Consider the following 14,335-nt stretch of genomic DNA (forward strand, 5'->3'; position numbering starts at 1 on the left):
TAAAACTCTTACCCCATTCATTTTTAATGTACAGTAAAAAGATAATGGAAAACACAATATAGGCCTGTCTGTATTCGGGCCCACCTAAATAGAGGCGCTCTGATATCCAATCAAACTGCAGACTTAAACATTGCAAAAATGTCTGGACTTAAGAAATGTGAGGAGGTGAGAGAGAACAGGGGTGTTGGATGTTTCTGTGATAGTGCTTGTCCTTCATTTATCAATCCAGTGCGTGTTGAATAATGTATGGGGGCCTAATGGAAGATGGATCAGAAAATAGGCCTATGAGGAAAGTGGCCAAATCCCACTTCTCATTGCTGTAATCTAGGTAGCACTTTCAAACCCTCACTAAATTTATTTAAAGAGTAACCTTATCATATTAATGTCACAATCACTATCAGTGCTTTCAGTGGACAAGGCCACACAGTAATGTGTTAAAAATAATGCATTTTATATCGCAGTAGTCTTTTTTTCAAACATTTAAAATGATATTGTTACTGCAGAGAAAGCCCCAGTTAAACTAGAACTTTTTTTTAAGTTACCTAACAAAGTGAGATGTGAGATCACATATGTGACACTCACTGGATATTAAACTCTCTAGTACAAAGGCTCTGCAGGTTATAGACCACTGAATCCACAGCAAGTCAATGGACATCTTGTTTCTGGCTTCCAGCACGCTTTAAACCAAAGGTGATTTCCACTAGTGAGAATGCTTCTGAACTGGACTCCTGTTGTGTGCTGCATGTTTCTGACTTGATTTACCCAACATTTTACAAAGTTTACTCTCTGGCTATAAGTCTGAATTTACTTGCTAAGTAACTTAGCAAATTGAAACATAAAAATGTCTCTTTTAAGAGCTAGACAACCTCTGCATCTGTGTATGGCCATTTTTAAAGATGCATTATATCTAGTTTATTTATGTAGTGCTGTGCAACATCATATGCCTCAGGGTGCTTTAAGGTAAAGACCCTACAACATTCGAGAGAGAATCCCAGGAATCAGACAATCCCCTCTGAACAAGCACTAGGTGACTGTGGGAAGGAAGAACTCCTTTTTAACAGGAAGAGACCTGCAGCAGTGATCGAATGAGCTTCTGAAGGGTTGCACCTGTACTTCCGTAATGGCCAGCAGGGGGTGGCTCCTCTGGTTTCAAAGAATTTCATTTTGTATTGAAGTCTTGGAAACAACCATTGACTGACTTTCACTGGGATGCCAGCGAACTCTTTCCTGATGACTTTATGGGCTTAGCCGTTAGTTTAAATCCACGTGACTACCAGTGATGGAGAAGGATACTGGTAATAGACATGCGATGTGGGAACTACACTTGACTTTTCTAAGCAGCCAGATCCTGTCTGCTGGCTATAATCAACTGTCAAGTATAAAACAGGCAAAACGGGAAATGAGCGAATTGCTTTTGGTGTGGAAGCCCCTTAAGTCTGTTTGTAATTTATGGTCATTCTAAGAGTTAGAAAGGATGATGATTCAGACTCTAACCAGAGTAGATAAAGCCGTGTCAGTTACAAATCATTAGCCAATGAGTGTGTGGTTTCACAGTCCGATTCATCCCTCTGTTGTCAAATCTGGTTAAAATGGCAAGACCAGTGGGTGACATCATGATGGCTAGCCTGGTCGATTATAGCGCCTACAGACAACGTTTTCCACCATCTTTGATTGAAAAAAAAAAACCAAACAAACAAAAAACGGTAGTTTGCAGTTCAGACTTACCTCTTCTGGTTCAATTAGTTTGAATTCCATGCCGCGGCCTGTCCAGGCGATGAAGTGGGCATTGCCTGGGTCATCCAGAAGGGCCACCAGGAACTGCCAGAGCTGCAAAGAGCCACGGCGCTGGTAAGGTGTACCCTCACGGAAAAGACCACCCCCTTCCTGCTTCACCTCACCTGGACGGGGAACACAGAGGTACTCAGTATGTTTATAGGCGTCAAAATGCTTTCCATCTATTACATTTAACCAGGAATTTAAAGATTTGTTGCCCAATGTGCACTGTGGTTTATCTCCAGCCAGTTAATGTGATAGTTGATATATTTTCAGCACAATAATGCATCCGACCATGAAGATTCAATCACTAAATTATGGTCTAAAGTACTTCTTGCTGTGCAAACAAGAAACGTTTGACCCCTAACAGCCTAAAAGTGGCTTAATTCTAGCAGGATAAGTACATCCGTAGGTCATCTAATCTTGATTTTTTTTTTTTCCCCCATGTTTGCGTACTGACGTAAACCCAAATCCCTGTAAATGTCAGCTTGCAGCTAAAAAAGCCAGAGCATGTTGAACTCGAGGCAAATAGAGATAAAAGTAAGGGGCAGTACAGGGCAAAAAGAAAGAAATCAAGCTTACTACTTAGTAAGGTAAATGGACACTGATTGGTGTTTGGTTCTAGGTTGTTTACCAGGTACTTGATATGTTGTACACAGGTGTTGGAACACGAGATGCACAGCTAAGTTACTGCTGTCGTCTCTCAGAGAACTTGCACACTTCACTGGTTCAACGAGTGCTGACGGCCTCAGGCTCTTCACTCAATCTCCCTTAGCATCAATAACCAACAACACCATGGGAAAAGCTTGTTTCTGTGACAGAGGAGCCTTGCCTGGAGGGTACAAGGAAACCAAACCCACTAACTCAGTTTGTGAGGACACCGGGATCCTTCTGATGTGTGTATAATATGATAGACAGTAAGGCAGTAGTTCCCAACTTTTTTTTTTTTTTTTACTCTGATGTACCTCGGTTTCCAGCAGTTTCATTTTGGGCAACCACCATGACCACACATTAACCAGTTAGCATGCAGATAAATTGGAAAAATTGGCTTCTGCGTAAGAAAAAGTAGATGTTGTTTTACTCCATTCTGTCCGTACACTGTGAACATTAAAATGACGTGTAAATAATAATTATTGCTGCTCTGTTCACTTCGATTTTAAAGTACAACTCACTTTCTGCAGCAAATTGCAAATTTATACCACTTTCTTGCTTTTTGACTATCATTAAATGCATTTCTTTTTCTTCTGCTTAGTCATTTACTTTTTTCTGTTTTTTTAAATAAACCATTAACCTTTCTGCTCAAACTTGTTAAGGTCCACTAAAATTGTAATAGCCGAGTTAATCCTTTCATGGCCCCCCACAGCGACTATAGTGATACCCTTGGGGTACTTTTACTTCTGGCAGAGAATCAGTCATGTAAGAGATTGAAGTAGGTGACTGTGTTTCCTGTGATTTTCTTTTCTTCCTGTTGTCACTAACACCTGTGTGCTGTGCATTTGAAGTTGTGTGTGCATGCAGAGGGGATATGTGGTAAGAAGGCTCACCTTCGAACTTCTCTGGAACCACACGGGAGTCATTTTCAAACAGATAGCCTAAGAGACGAGGGGGGAGAATTGTGTCAGTATTTCAAATGGCCGTCATCCTGGCACAACTAGGTTGTTCATCTGGAACCAGTGGCAAGCTTTAAATATTGTTCAACCAAAATAACTCACAACATTAATGCCCTTTTAGTATACTTTAGTACTTGTTTAACAGGGGGAGCATTTCAGCAGGGCAAGACCTGTAATATCTTATATGCTGAGTGCATCTGAATGAGATTTCAAATTGCCGAAAATGGTCTTGCAAACAATGGTAAAGAAGGGAGGGCTTGTTTTTCTTTTTGCTGGGGAAATAGTGTGCTTTTTCTAGGACTTATGTTTATTCAGGGATTCTTGAGGCAGGGGTGAGGCGAAAGCCTCTGCCAATGGAAACAGACACACCACTGGTTGGCCAATGGAAGCACGCACACTCTAGGCCGGTTAGCCAATGACCGCAGACCTCTAACCAGAGTAGATAAAGCTTCTGAGACAGGGCAGATTGGGTACATGCAATTTCTGTATACTGACATCACTTAAATTCCTTTAACTCCATAATAACATTTATTGAAGGCCTTTAAAGGGCATTATTGCAGTAGGATGCAAAACATTCACATTACCTTCATTGCCATGCTGGGGGTTTGGGTAGCCCTCATTGTGGTGGTAAATAGAGGGACATCCAGGCACATCTGTAACAGAAACACCGAGCTACAGGTTAACAAAATGAACCGACATTTAGATTATGGCATAAAGTGTCATTTAGAAATCCCTGTAAGGTATCAAGTCAAATTAAAATGCAAGGATGGCTGCTAATGTGCTTTCCTAAGCACTACTTGTTTGAGAAAAGTGGGTGTATTAGATGGATTTAGTGGGATCATTGTGAACCTGCAAGGGCAAATGCTGCATTTATCATATCACTTCTCTTGTCCCTGGTGGTATTTTTAGGCCATGAGCAAGCACCTGCACCAGACCAGAAAAGTGGTACAGTATACAGTGTCTGCACTTTGTCTGGGCACATCGTTGGCTCGCTCAAATAGCAGAATTCACCGATATAGATTTTACACTGCTCCTCATAAACCTTCCAGCAAAATTCTCTGCAAGTTGGGACAGTTGTAAAGTGCATTTCACATGTAATGTGAGAATATTGTTTTCCATTTCCTGTGACCGAGCCGCTAACCTTTGTCTGTGTGTTTTTCTCTTTCTTTGGCTAAGCATACAAAAAAAAAGGTGACTCATTGCCTATTATAAGAGCTTGTTTGTCTGTTTTTTACAGTCTGTCAACTGTATCAATGAGCCAAGCAAGTGCATAAAACTGAAAGGTGCAGCTCTTTGCCTCTGGCTCTGACCGTGACTCACTCCTGGGGAATGCAGCTGCAGCTCTGTGACTGTGATAAGATGCCACTGGGGAAAATCAAACCTCCATTCCAGGGCAGCGGCGCTCGATCATACTGTAAATAATATGTCTGCCAGAGATGGCAGGCTCTCACCAGGGATTGATGGGTAGACTGGGTGTGAGAGCACTGGGGTTAATTGTGTACTCCGTGGCATGACCATTCTGCGTCTTTGATTCAACACAATAGCAGTGATTAAGCTATGGAATGCCAATTTGTATGTGAAACTACGAGTCTCATTATCTACCCGGCTTTTAAAATGAGACTGTATACTTGCGGCATTTGACTGTCATTGTTCACATTGTGCAGAGTGAAAGAAAACACTGGTGCTGTTTTTTATTACTCTCTTTCCATTACGTGCTTCTGACATCAAAATTTTGGGAGAGAATTTCTTACAGTAAATCAACAGAAAATAACAAATAACTGAAGGAAAGTATGTCTTCAGAACTGCCTGTATGTATGCAACCTTGCAGATGTTGCGGCTGGCATGGCTGGGCTGAAAACCTTAGTATATGATCAAGTTGCCTTTCAACGGCATTTTGTTGATATATCAGTGCAGAAGCTCAAAGATTCCCTGATTATATGGGAGGACAAGTTGTATAGGAGACTACTGCAGTGAGTACAGGTGACCTCCGTGCCACAGATGGCTCACGATACAACCAAAAGTGGTGACCAAAGTAGACCTCTAAGGCTAAGGTGAATTTTACACAGGGCACAGCCATACGTTCGGCCGAATTGAACCCTTTGGCAGGCTGCTGGTTTTTGTATGCTGCACATTAAGAAGCTCAAGGAGATCGATCTACAAGTATGTAGTATGTACTACTTGATCGCTTAAAAAAAAAAAAAAAAAGGCAATAACAACTGTCCTCAGTCATTGCTTAGGACTTTACATTTTTGGGATGCGGTTTCTATCAGGTAAATGGATGCTATTAACCATACGTGAAGACTCCAACACAGATTATTGTTCAGCTGCCTAAAGAAACATAATTTTCCATTTAAATGTTTGCAAAATGCTTTTGGATTTTTATTAACGTGTTAAAAAAAAGGTTCTTTTAGACCAGCGGTCCCCAACCTTTTTTGAGCCACGGACCGGTTTAATGACAAACAGTATTTTCATGGACCAGCCTTTAAGGTGTCGTGGATAAATACAACAAAATAAAACGATACGACCAAGACAAAAACTGTGATAATTTGTATATATAATAATAAATGTGAATTCACTGTGTTATTGTGTAACTTTATCAGCAGCGTCCTCCTGAAATGCACCAACAACATTGAGAGTGACATCTTCCTCTCTGCCCCTTAACGCTCTATGGTCGCTATGGTAACATGTAAATATTTCTTTCAAATTAAGACACACAACTATAACACGGGAAAAGACCCAGGGAAACCAAGTTAACGATAAAAAAACCTGAAAACCATAAATTTCACACCTGAGCCTCAACTCTCGCTGCCCGGTTCCAGTCCGTAGCCCGGGGGTTGGGGACCGCTGTTTTAGACCACCTGAGATACAGTGAGTGACTTTTCAATACAGACTTCTAAGAGAGAGAGAGTACATGTTCTTGAGCACAGAAAATTTACTGGTAATCGCATCCAAGTTTTAGGCCCCTGTCACTCTCTATTATCCTGTGCACAGTCCAGTCACTTGTTGTATAATCGTCTACAAAAATAAAGATAAACTTTGATCTTTTATGTCAGATCAGCCTCTGGATTGGTTCAAACCCATATCAGAGAGAGACTTTTAAGGAAACCCCACCAAATAAAACTTGCTCCTCCACCTAGCAGTTATCCACAGAAAAACATCCTTTGGTACTTTCCTCCGTTTCTTTCTCAAGGTTGTGTGACTCTTGTCATTGTTACTGTAAAAACAGCAAGTCAAAACAGTCATAAATTCTGTTTTCTTTGGATTTCAGCCGTTTTCAGCACATGTGGACCGCTATCAGCCCTTAAGCCATTTTAGTACAGGTGAACGAGGATGCTAAGTGTTACATTTCTTGCTCATTTTAGATTCAGGGAGAAGCCAGCAGAAGAGCTACTTTGTATACTCGCTACTGGTAGTGCTTGTTGTTAAAGTGCCTGAGCTGGCTACCCCACCCCTTACCTCCCCCCATTACCCTTCCACTCCCTCCCCTCACCCACTCCCAAAGCCCGGCCAGTGAGAGGTTCGAGTTACTGTGGCCACGCTCATTTTTCCATTATGAGTTCATCTGCCTGCAGAAAAAGGAAGCCGCTGGTGCAACATGAAACCCTGGAGCACTCCACCGGGGACTCTAGTCTTTCCAGTGCCCTCCATTTTCTCAATGAAATTCCTCTGCCTCTCTCTCACAGAGAGCGGTGAAGGGAGGGAGCGGGATAAGGAGGGAGGGAGGGGTGTAGCTACAGCAGAAAAAAAACATTTTTTTTCTCCCTTTTCACTGCAAAGTGTCAGAGGGTTGAAAGGAGGAGTTTTGGAGGCTAAGAGGGAGTTGGGTAGGAGTGCAGATACAGTGAAGAAGTTTGTTTGCCTTTTGGACATTTTGTTCTAGAGTAAGCAATGTACACAGGGGAGGGTTTTCAACCCACTGATTCGCAAGCAGTTTAACAAAGACAAATGCTCTAAATTTGCTGTTTTGAGTCTCTCAAATGCTTTTGTGATCCATTTTCTGAACCAAAAGACAAAAAAGTGTTAGGACACCACCTAAATCTAAGAATTTTTTTAACATACCCTTCAATTGTGTCTTTTGCTCTTGTGCAAAACCTTTACATGCACACAAAAAGAAAACACACTTGTGTCCATGCCAAACAGAGTTATGATCTCCCGTTTAAAAAAACCAAACAAAACCACTGTATCACTGTGCCTGCAATGCCTTGTTTGCAGAGAAGGCTTTTTATACGGTCCTTATCTCCATCACTATGTAACATACTGGCACAATGTGTCTCACTTTCCCATCTGTTTCCTTCTCTCCTAATCTCTGTGGTCACATCCACTGCATTTCAAGATGGATGTAGTCCCAATAAAGCTTTTCTTTTTTACATATTTTTCAGTTTAATTTGTTAGACAGTGGAACAAATCTGACAAAAGCAGCTGTTACTTTCAAGCCATTTTTTAGTCCACTGCTTAAGTCCTGAACATTGACATCTTTAATCAACACCCAGTAATTGGGTGTTGATTACTTGGATCACTTAGAGGAAAAGTTGGAGATGTCAGAATGTCTTACTAGTGTTGCTAAAATGTTTTTGTTAGCAGAGCAAGTGCTTAAACAGTGTTGTCCTGTTTTTGCAATGCCACCTGACCAATCAGAGCAGATTTGTCTTTACTGGTGGTCCTTGGACATGAGCTAAAACGATGTGTTTCAGACAGATGAATGTCTTTATTGCTCACCTGGTTCATAGGTGTAGTCTGTAGGCTCCTGCTTGACCATCATGTGGGCTGGTGGGAACCGATGTGGGTGTGAGTGCAACTGTGGGTGTGGGTGAGGTCCATGGCCATGGTTGTGTCCGTGTCCATGCCCGTGTCCCTGTCCACTCACATGACCCGGCCCTGCCATATGGGCTGCCCGCTCATACAGCGGGTCCATGTATTCTTGCTTAAAGCTTTGCTGCAGGTAAGGCATGCAGGGGTCAGAGTGCTGCCGATGGTAGCCAACACCACCACCACCCCCTCCGCCCCCTGGTCCCCCACCACCACCCCCACCTCCACCAGTGGTACAGTGGCCAGCTGGGGCAGATGGCATGCGCTGAAAGGCCTGCGCTGGTTGGGGGAACTGAGGGCACATGGGGTCTCCTGATGGTCCCTGAAACCTGGAACTGGGAAATGAGATAAGACAGTTTAGGATACATTCGTCAGGAGAAATCAACATAATATCCAGAATTCCCAATGGTAAGATTTCAGCGCTGTGTCACCTGGCGTTCATGGGGTAACTGTTGCTGGGAAGTGGCTGGGAGGTGGCAGCTGGGTTCATGTAACCAGCATCGGGCCGTCCGGCCGTGGCAGGTTTGGGGGAGTAATGCTGCTGCATGGGAGACATGGGGGTCCCTGGGCAGGAGCTCTTTGCTCCTCCTGCAGCCCTTTTCTGCTCATAGGCACTGTGAAGTATAATAAATGAAGAATACACTCATGACAAAAAAAAAAAACATCCATGCATGACTACACATGTCACAACGGGTGAGCTGTTTCTTCAATGAATACAACAAACAAAGCAAACAGAAGGAGTTCTTGTGCAGGGATTCAGTCAGTAACTTGTGATAAGAGTTGGGTTGACCAACTTGGGCTTGGTCATTGTACACTTTTGTTGAGAGAAAAGGTAAAATAAGCATTTATTTTGTCTTTGGTAAGAGTGGATGTCTAAATATCTGAGGAGGCAATTAATCATCCTTTTGTGTCACTTCAGAGTTCCTCCCCCACTTTCATACAGCAGAAATAAGTCATTGCGGTTGCCACAAATACTCATTGCTTGCATGAGGTGTGCTTACTCATTGCCCATCATTTAGCAGAAAAAAAATGCTTATAGCTGCGGACTTGGTTGCACACTTGATTCCATGTCAGCTACACTGAGCGGGCAAGTTCACAAAATTGGGAGGTGTGATAAAGGCAGTTTAAGACTTGCCATTTTTATCATTGTGCATGGCAGCGTTTACAAAAGTGACGCAATGACTGCTGGTATACCGCACACTTTGGTGTCGTCTCCCATTTTGTGCAACGTGGCACAAGTCTGTGCCAGTCTGCTGATTCCCCTCCACAGACATCTCTCCGATACAGATAACACCATCACAGAGAAATTGTTGCTACAGTTGGAAAGTTTGCAGAAAAATTTCACCATCTTCAAACTTTTTTTCCCTCCCTGTTTTGACTTCTTGTATCCTTATTCCAGTGTTTTTCAGGTTTACTACCAGGATTAGACTGCAGCGAGTCGAGCGCACGTCAAGCGAGAGCAGTCTCTAGTGTGTCAACCATAAGCCAAAAACAACACCAAAGCTCACTCTGCACGAGTAGTGGTGACATTGCTTTTGTTTGTGCTGTTGCGTGCCGAGGCTTAAATTTAGAGGCGACGGTGGTGACGGTGCTTTTGCCCTTCAGCTTTTGAACACTTTGCCCGAGGGGGATGAGGCTTGCAGTGATTTCCTGTATATCAAGCTTCAAAACACTTGCAGACTTAAGTTCGTGACATGCCATCGTATTTTCTTTACTTTAATTGACATTTTATTTTTTGCATTATTACTTTTGTGATCTCCATTCTTTGTTTGTTTTTTAAAGGTGCTGTACAAAAAACTTACTTTGACTGAAACTATCCTATACTGAAGAAACAAGACTGTTTTTTCTGGATTGTCTCAAATAATCATGAAGGTAATTTTTGATGTTTGGTGACATTGTTGATGAAGAAATCCCAGAGATAAAATATTAAAAGTTTGACAGATTCAACCAAGAATTTATCTTCATAGTGAGATAAAGATAAGGGTGAAGTCATCCTTGACTAAACATGCACTACAGTAAATACCTGGCATAAAGGCACTGCTCTCCACTGGGGTAGCTGAAGCTCGGTTTGTGGCTACAAGACTGGCTGGGGTCGGAGCCCGGGCTCTGCGGTTCCTTCTTGATGGTGACTGGAGGGCTGTGAAATGCCACCGCTACAAGAGACAGTAAACAGAGATGAAACTTGGCGCACATACAGGACAACTTTTGTATATTCTTTTGTCATCCAGCCCTGCCCTGATACTACTGCTATTAAGCTCAAAGGCAAAAACGGCAAAAACAAATTCTTCTGTCTGCACAGGAATCTCTTTTACATGCCAGCCAAGATGCTTTAGTGACTGACAACTGCAAAACACAGGGCAGCAGATAGACACGTATAAACACACATACACACACACTTACATAAACACTGACAGGAACAGGCACACAAAAGCACACATGCTCACACACGACCACATTCCAGCAGTCATTTGAAAGCCCAGAGTGTCCTCGCCCACTTTTCTTCGCTCTTCCAGACACAACAGCAGTCAAAACTTCCTCTTTCAAAGTTAAGCTTCATGTTAAACTTCAAGTTAAACAACTGTACGGGCCAGAGAGATGTCTATGGAGCGATGAAAGCAAAATGTCACAGCTCTGTTAGAACGGCATATACACTCAGCATTCTTTCCGATTTGGTATCCAGATGTCAGCCTTTGCTTGTATCCTTTTTTTTTTTTTTTTTCTTGCATTTGATGGCGAGATAAAAAAGAAAGCACAGACAGCGATAACAGATAACCTGATAATGTGTCATGTGTTACAAAAAAATTTTTCAGCTTCTTCTTTTTTTTTTTTACTAAATGTTTTTTCCATATGATGTTCCCCCAAAGGAATCTACTCAATCTTTAACACACCAAACTGTCCATCAAGCCAGACTGCTGGAGGGGACCTTTGCCTCGACGGCCACAGAAACCACCCAAAGTGGAGCTTCAAAATGTGCCGAGGGCTTGTGTTTATTATGTGAGGGGAGGTTTTCACCCGGAGAACTGTACAGGATGTTTTTCTGGTCCCGACAGGGTAAACAGCAGCAGCTGCGCACTTCCAGCTGGGGAGGCATGTATTTAAGTGTGCGCATGTGTGCAGGAGCGCGCGTGTGTATTAGCAATCTCGGCTAGTCTCTAAGTGGGCTGCGTGCATAAAAGTGTGTATCCCTTTTGTGTGTGGGTGTGGGTGGGTGTGTGTTCAGTGGGTGTGGAGCTGACGGAGCAGGCCACACTGAAAGCTCAACCCAGGTAATTATATAGCGTCGTCCATTCACAAAAAGAGGAAGAAAAAAAAATCTGGCTCTAGTGAATGAAGCCCAAAATGACTGTCCCAGTAAAGCAGGAGGTAGAAAGTGAAACAAAATGGAGAGAAACTGACACAACATTACAGTGACATAAACCACAAACTGCCTCAGGGATCTGCTGTTAAGATGGAAGTTAGGGTGCTCAAATTTGGAAGTACTACTTCTTAAAAAAGAAATAAAATGGCAACATTAAAATACTTTTCATTAAATGGTTTTACACTCTGTCAACATATATATATATAGTCACATGAAAAGAGTTTTTTTGCAAGACTCTGTTCAGAAGCTTTGTCAGTTTGCTGGTCTGAAGATTTCAGGTGTGTGCTAACAGTTCCACCCTACAGTCATGCCATTCAATGCTCAAACTGCTAAAAAAAAGTCAAGAGCTACATCTCAGATCATCATGAGAGTACATTTAGAAAAAGACAGAGTATTCGGAAGGGTTGCCAGGCGAAGACCTCTTGGCAGTAGAGCTCAAGTTTGCAAAGTTACAACTGAACAAACCATGACACTTCTGGAACAATGTCCTTTGGACAGATAAGACCAAAGTAGAGATGTCTGGATACAATATACAATATATGATGATCTGGGCTTGTTTTGCAGTCATTGAGACCATCTGCCCTCCAGCTAAAGCTTGGGCCAAACAGTCATACAAGAGGAGAGTGTCATCCCAAGCACTGCAGCAAATCTACAACAGAATGGGTGAAAAACCTATGAGATGGATGCAGTGGTGCAATCCACACCTAAACCAGATTGAAATTTATATAAACAAATGTCTGCAAGCTTTAATGAACTGAAGTACATTGTAAAGAAGAGAGGGATAAAATACCTCCAGAGTGACATGAGAAACTGATGAAATTATACAGAAAACAATTACCTGAAATCATTGCAGCTAAAGGTGGTTTTACAAGTTACTGAATCATGAGGTGTACTTCGCTTTGCAGGACTGTACAACTGCAATACTTTTACACAACGGTATCTCTAAAATAATAATAAAAATATTTAGTTGATAAAGGTAGAGTTGCCAACAATTCATCTGACTTTTTTGTTCTCGAGTACAATTAAGAGTATTTTTTTTCCTAATAAGTGCAATTTCAATTACTAGTTTCACACAAACAGCAGGGCATTTTATACATTATGGTCCCATTTACAGTAAAATAAGCGACAAAAAAAATAAAAAAAAAAATACTACAGGGTGTGACAAGCAACTGCTGTCCAATATACCTTGCCCTGCCCTTGAATTATTTTCCCTCTCTGAGCATGTGTCAAAAATTTTCAATAACGCCTACGCGTATCCAAAATCCTCTGCCAACTGCTGTGGATTCAAAGTTGCAATTCCTGTTCGAGTGTTTGTTTTACTTTAACCCGAATGCCTTTGAGAAAGCAAACACATTAAATGATAAATTATGTGATTCCAGAGTGCTGCTCATCATCATATCCTTCCTATTTTTGGTCTGTACTCACTCTCCCATGGCAGGCAGGCAGGTGAGGAAGTGTTGGCTTTAGTGGAGGATCAACAGGATTAGAGAGCATTTACCCAGATTTCCCAGACAGACGCGATGGGATTCCAGCCTCCTCTAAGTCTCCGACAGTTTGTCTGCTAGCACACAGAGGGTGGCACATGACTGCCGCTCTAATAATACAGCCGTGTTTGTCTGTTGACATTCCCATCTTTCTCTGTCTTGGTCATGAACTGCAGACAATCCTCAGATAGTGTCCACTCACAGCGCGGCCAAGCAGAGCCACTAATGCGATTGGCAGGAATATTGCCCTTGATGTGGCTTTCAGTTCATGATGAGGTTCCATTTCAAAGAGACCGGCCGGGTAACGGCGTCAGCTGTACTCAGAAGGGTCTGGGTGTGTGTGTGTGTGTTTGAGTTATCTGTGTGTGACCTTTCTGGAATATTAATTAATCTGGTAAATGAGCACCATGCAGATTTGTGTGTTTGTGTAATTTGCCTGCGTGTGACTGCTGTCGCATGGGGACTTCAATTAGACACACACACACAGAGTTGGTTAAACAATGAATACAGCAATTTCTGAGAGAATCTGCAGTCATTTTCACTAAAGGAACACAATCACACTTGCAATGAATGATAATGTGTGATTTGGAAAAGCACTGTGCTGACAATGGCTTAAACATGCTGGGTGCCTTAGAAACATGGATCCATCTACACTAACAAGTGACAATGATTTATGAAATCTGGGGACTGTTTACTATACATAAGTGTTCAGAGGCCTATTTTAAGCAGCCAAATCGCCTGTGTGCTAGGGGCAAATTGCACTCCATTACTCAAATTTATCATCTTACATTTTTTAATTCTTTCAGCTATGCTAAAATGTGTACTACTCCCCAAACATTACAATCTAGTTCTTAAGAGTACCATGACATCGGTTTTAGGACCTGTAAGGCTCTGATAGCCTCTCTTTTCCTTTTTTTCTGGTTTGTATCTTTCTGCTAAGGAAGCACACAAAGTTGTATTGTTTCAGTTTGTGGAAATTTTGTTGCTTCGAATTTCTCATGAAACTTGTCATAGAGTTCTTGTACAAAGAAAGTTCTTTTTGTTTTTTCTTCCCCAAAAGAAATACCCCCACGGGCTGATGCTTCAGACATCATACAATGAGCCAAATGTATCACTTCTAAGAGTTTTCACATGTGTACTTACGTAATTGGAAAAGGGTGGGTTTTTGTAATTAACCCTTAAGACCAGTTAACTCTTTAACATACTAACTTGCATTAGGTAACAAAGTGGTCCACTGGGCTGACTGGAGCTAAAAACGTCTTCTCCAGCACATCCCCGTTTCTTAATGGGGTTAAAGTCTGGTA

At 42.0% G+C, this 14,335-nt stretch overlaps 1 protein-coding gene and 1 long non-coding RNA gene across 5 annotated transcripts in view; one reads left to right on the forward strand and one right to left on the reverse strand.

Annotated features, from left to right (window-relative positions):
* Positions 1-14,335, forward strand: part of LOC102076375 (uncharacterized) — a 55,495-nt gene that overhangs the window by 7,631 nt on the left and 33,529 nt on the right. Inside the window, exons 2-3 of one of the 2 annotated variants that reach the window (XR_003221365.1) lie at positions 9,972-10,061; positions 11,054-11,631. The exons of the other annotated variant lie outside the window; for it this stretch is intronic. This is a non-coding gene — a long non-coding RNA (uncharacterized LOC102076375). Of the gene's footprint in view, positions 1-9,971; positions 10,062-11,053; positions 11,632-14,335 lie in introns of those variants that run through there. 2 annotated transcript variants of the gene reach the window in all.
* Positions 1-14,335, reverse strand: part of etv4 (ETS variant transcription factor 4) — a 36,963-nt gene that overhangs the window by 1,958 nt on the left and 20,670 nt on the right. For all 3 annotated transcript variants that reach the window (XM_019362297.2, XM_013273431.3, XM_003448666.5), the window contains 6 exons: positions 10,213-10,342; positions 8,621-8,803; positions 8,100-8,524; positions 3,968-4,036; positions 3,318-3,365; positions 1,726-1,898 (listed from right to left, as the gene is read on the reverse strand). In XM_019362297.2, the coding sequence (XP_019217842.1) occupies positions 1,726-1,898; positions 3,318-3,365; positions 3,968-4,036; positions 8,100-8,524; positions 8,621-8,803; positions 10,213-10,342 (1,028 nt within the window). The remainder of the gene's footprint in view (positions 1-1,725; positions 1,899-3,317; positions 3,366-3,967; positions 4,037-8,099; positions 8,525-8,620; positions 8,804-10,212; positions 10,343-14,335) is intronic.

Source organism: Oreochromis niloticus, linkage group LG8 (assembly GCF_001858045.2).
Source record: "Oreochromis niloticus isolate F11D_XX linkage group LG8, O_niloticus_UMD_NMBU, whole genome shotgun sequence".
NCBI lineage: Eukaryota > Metazoa > Chordata > Actinopteri > Cichliformes > Cichlidae > Oreochromis > Oreochromis niloticus.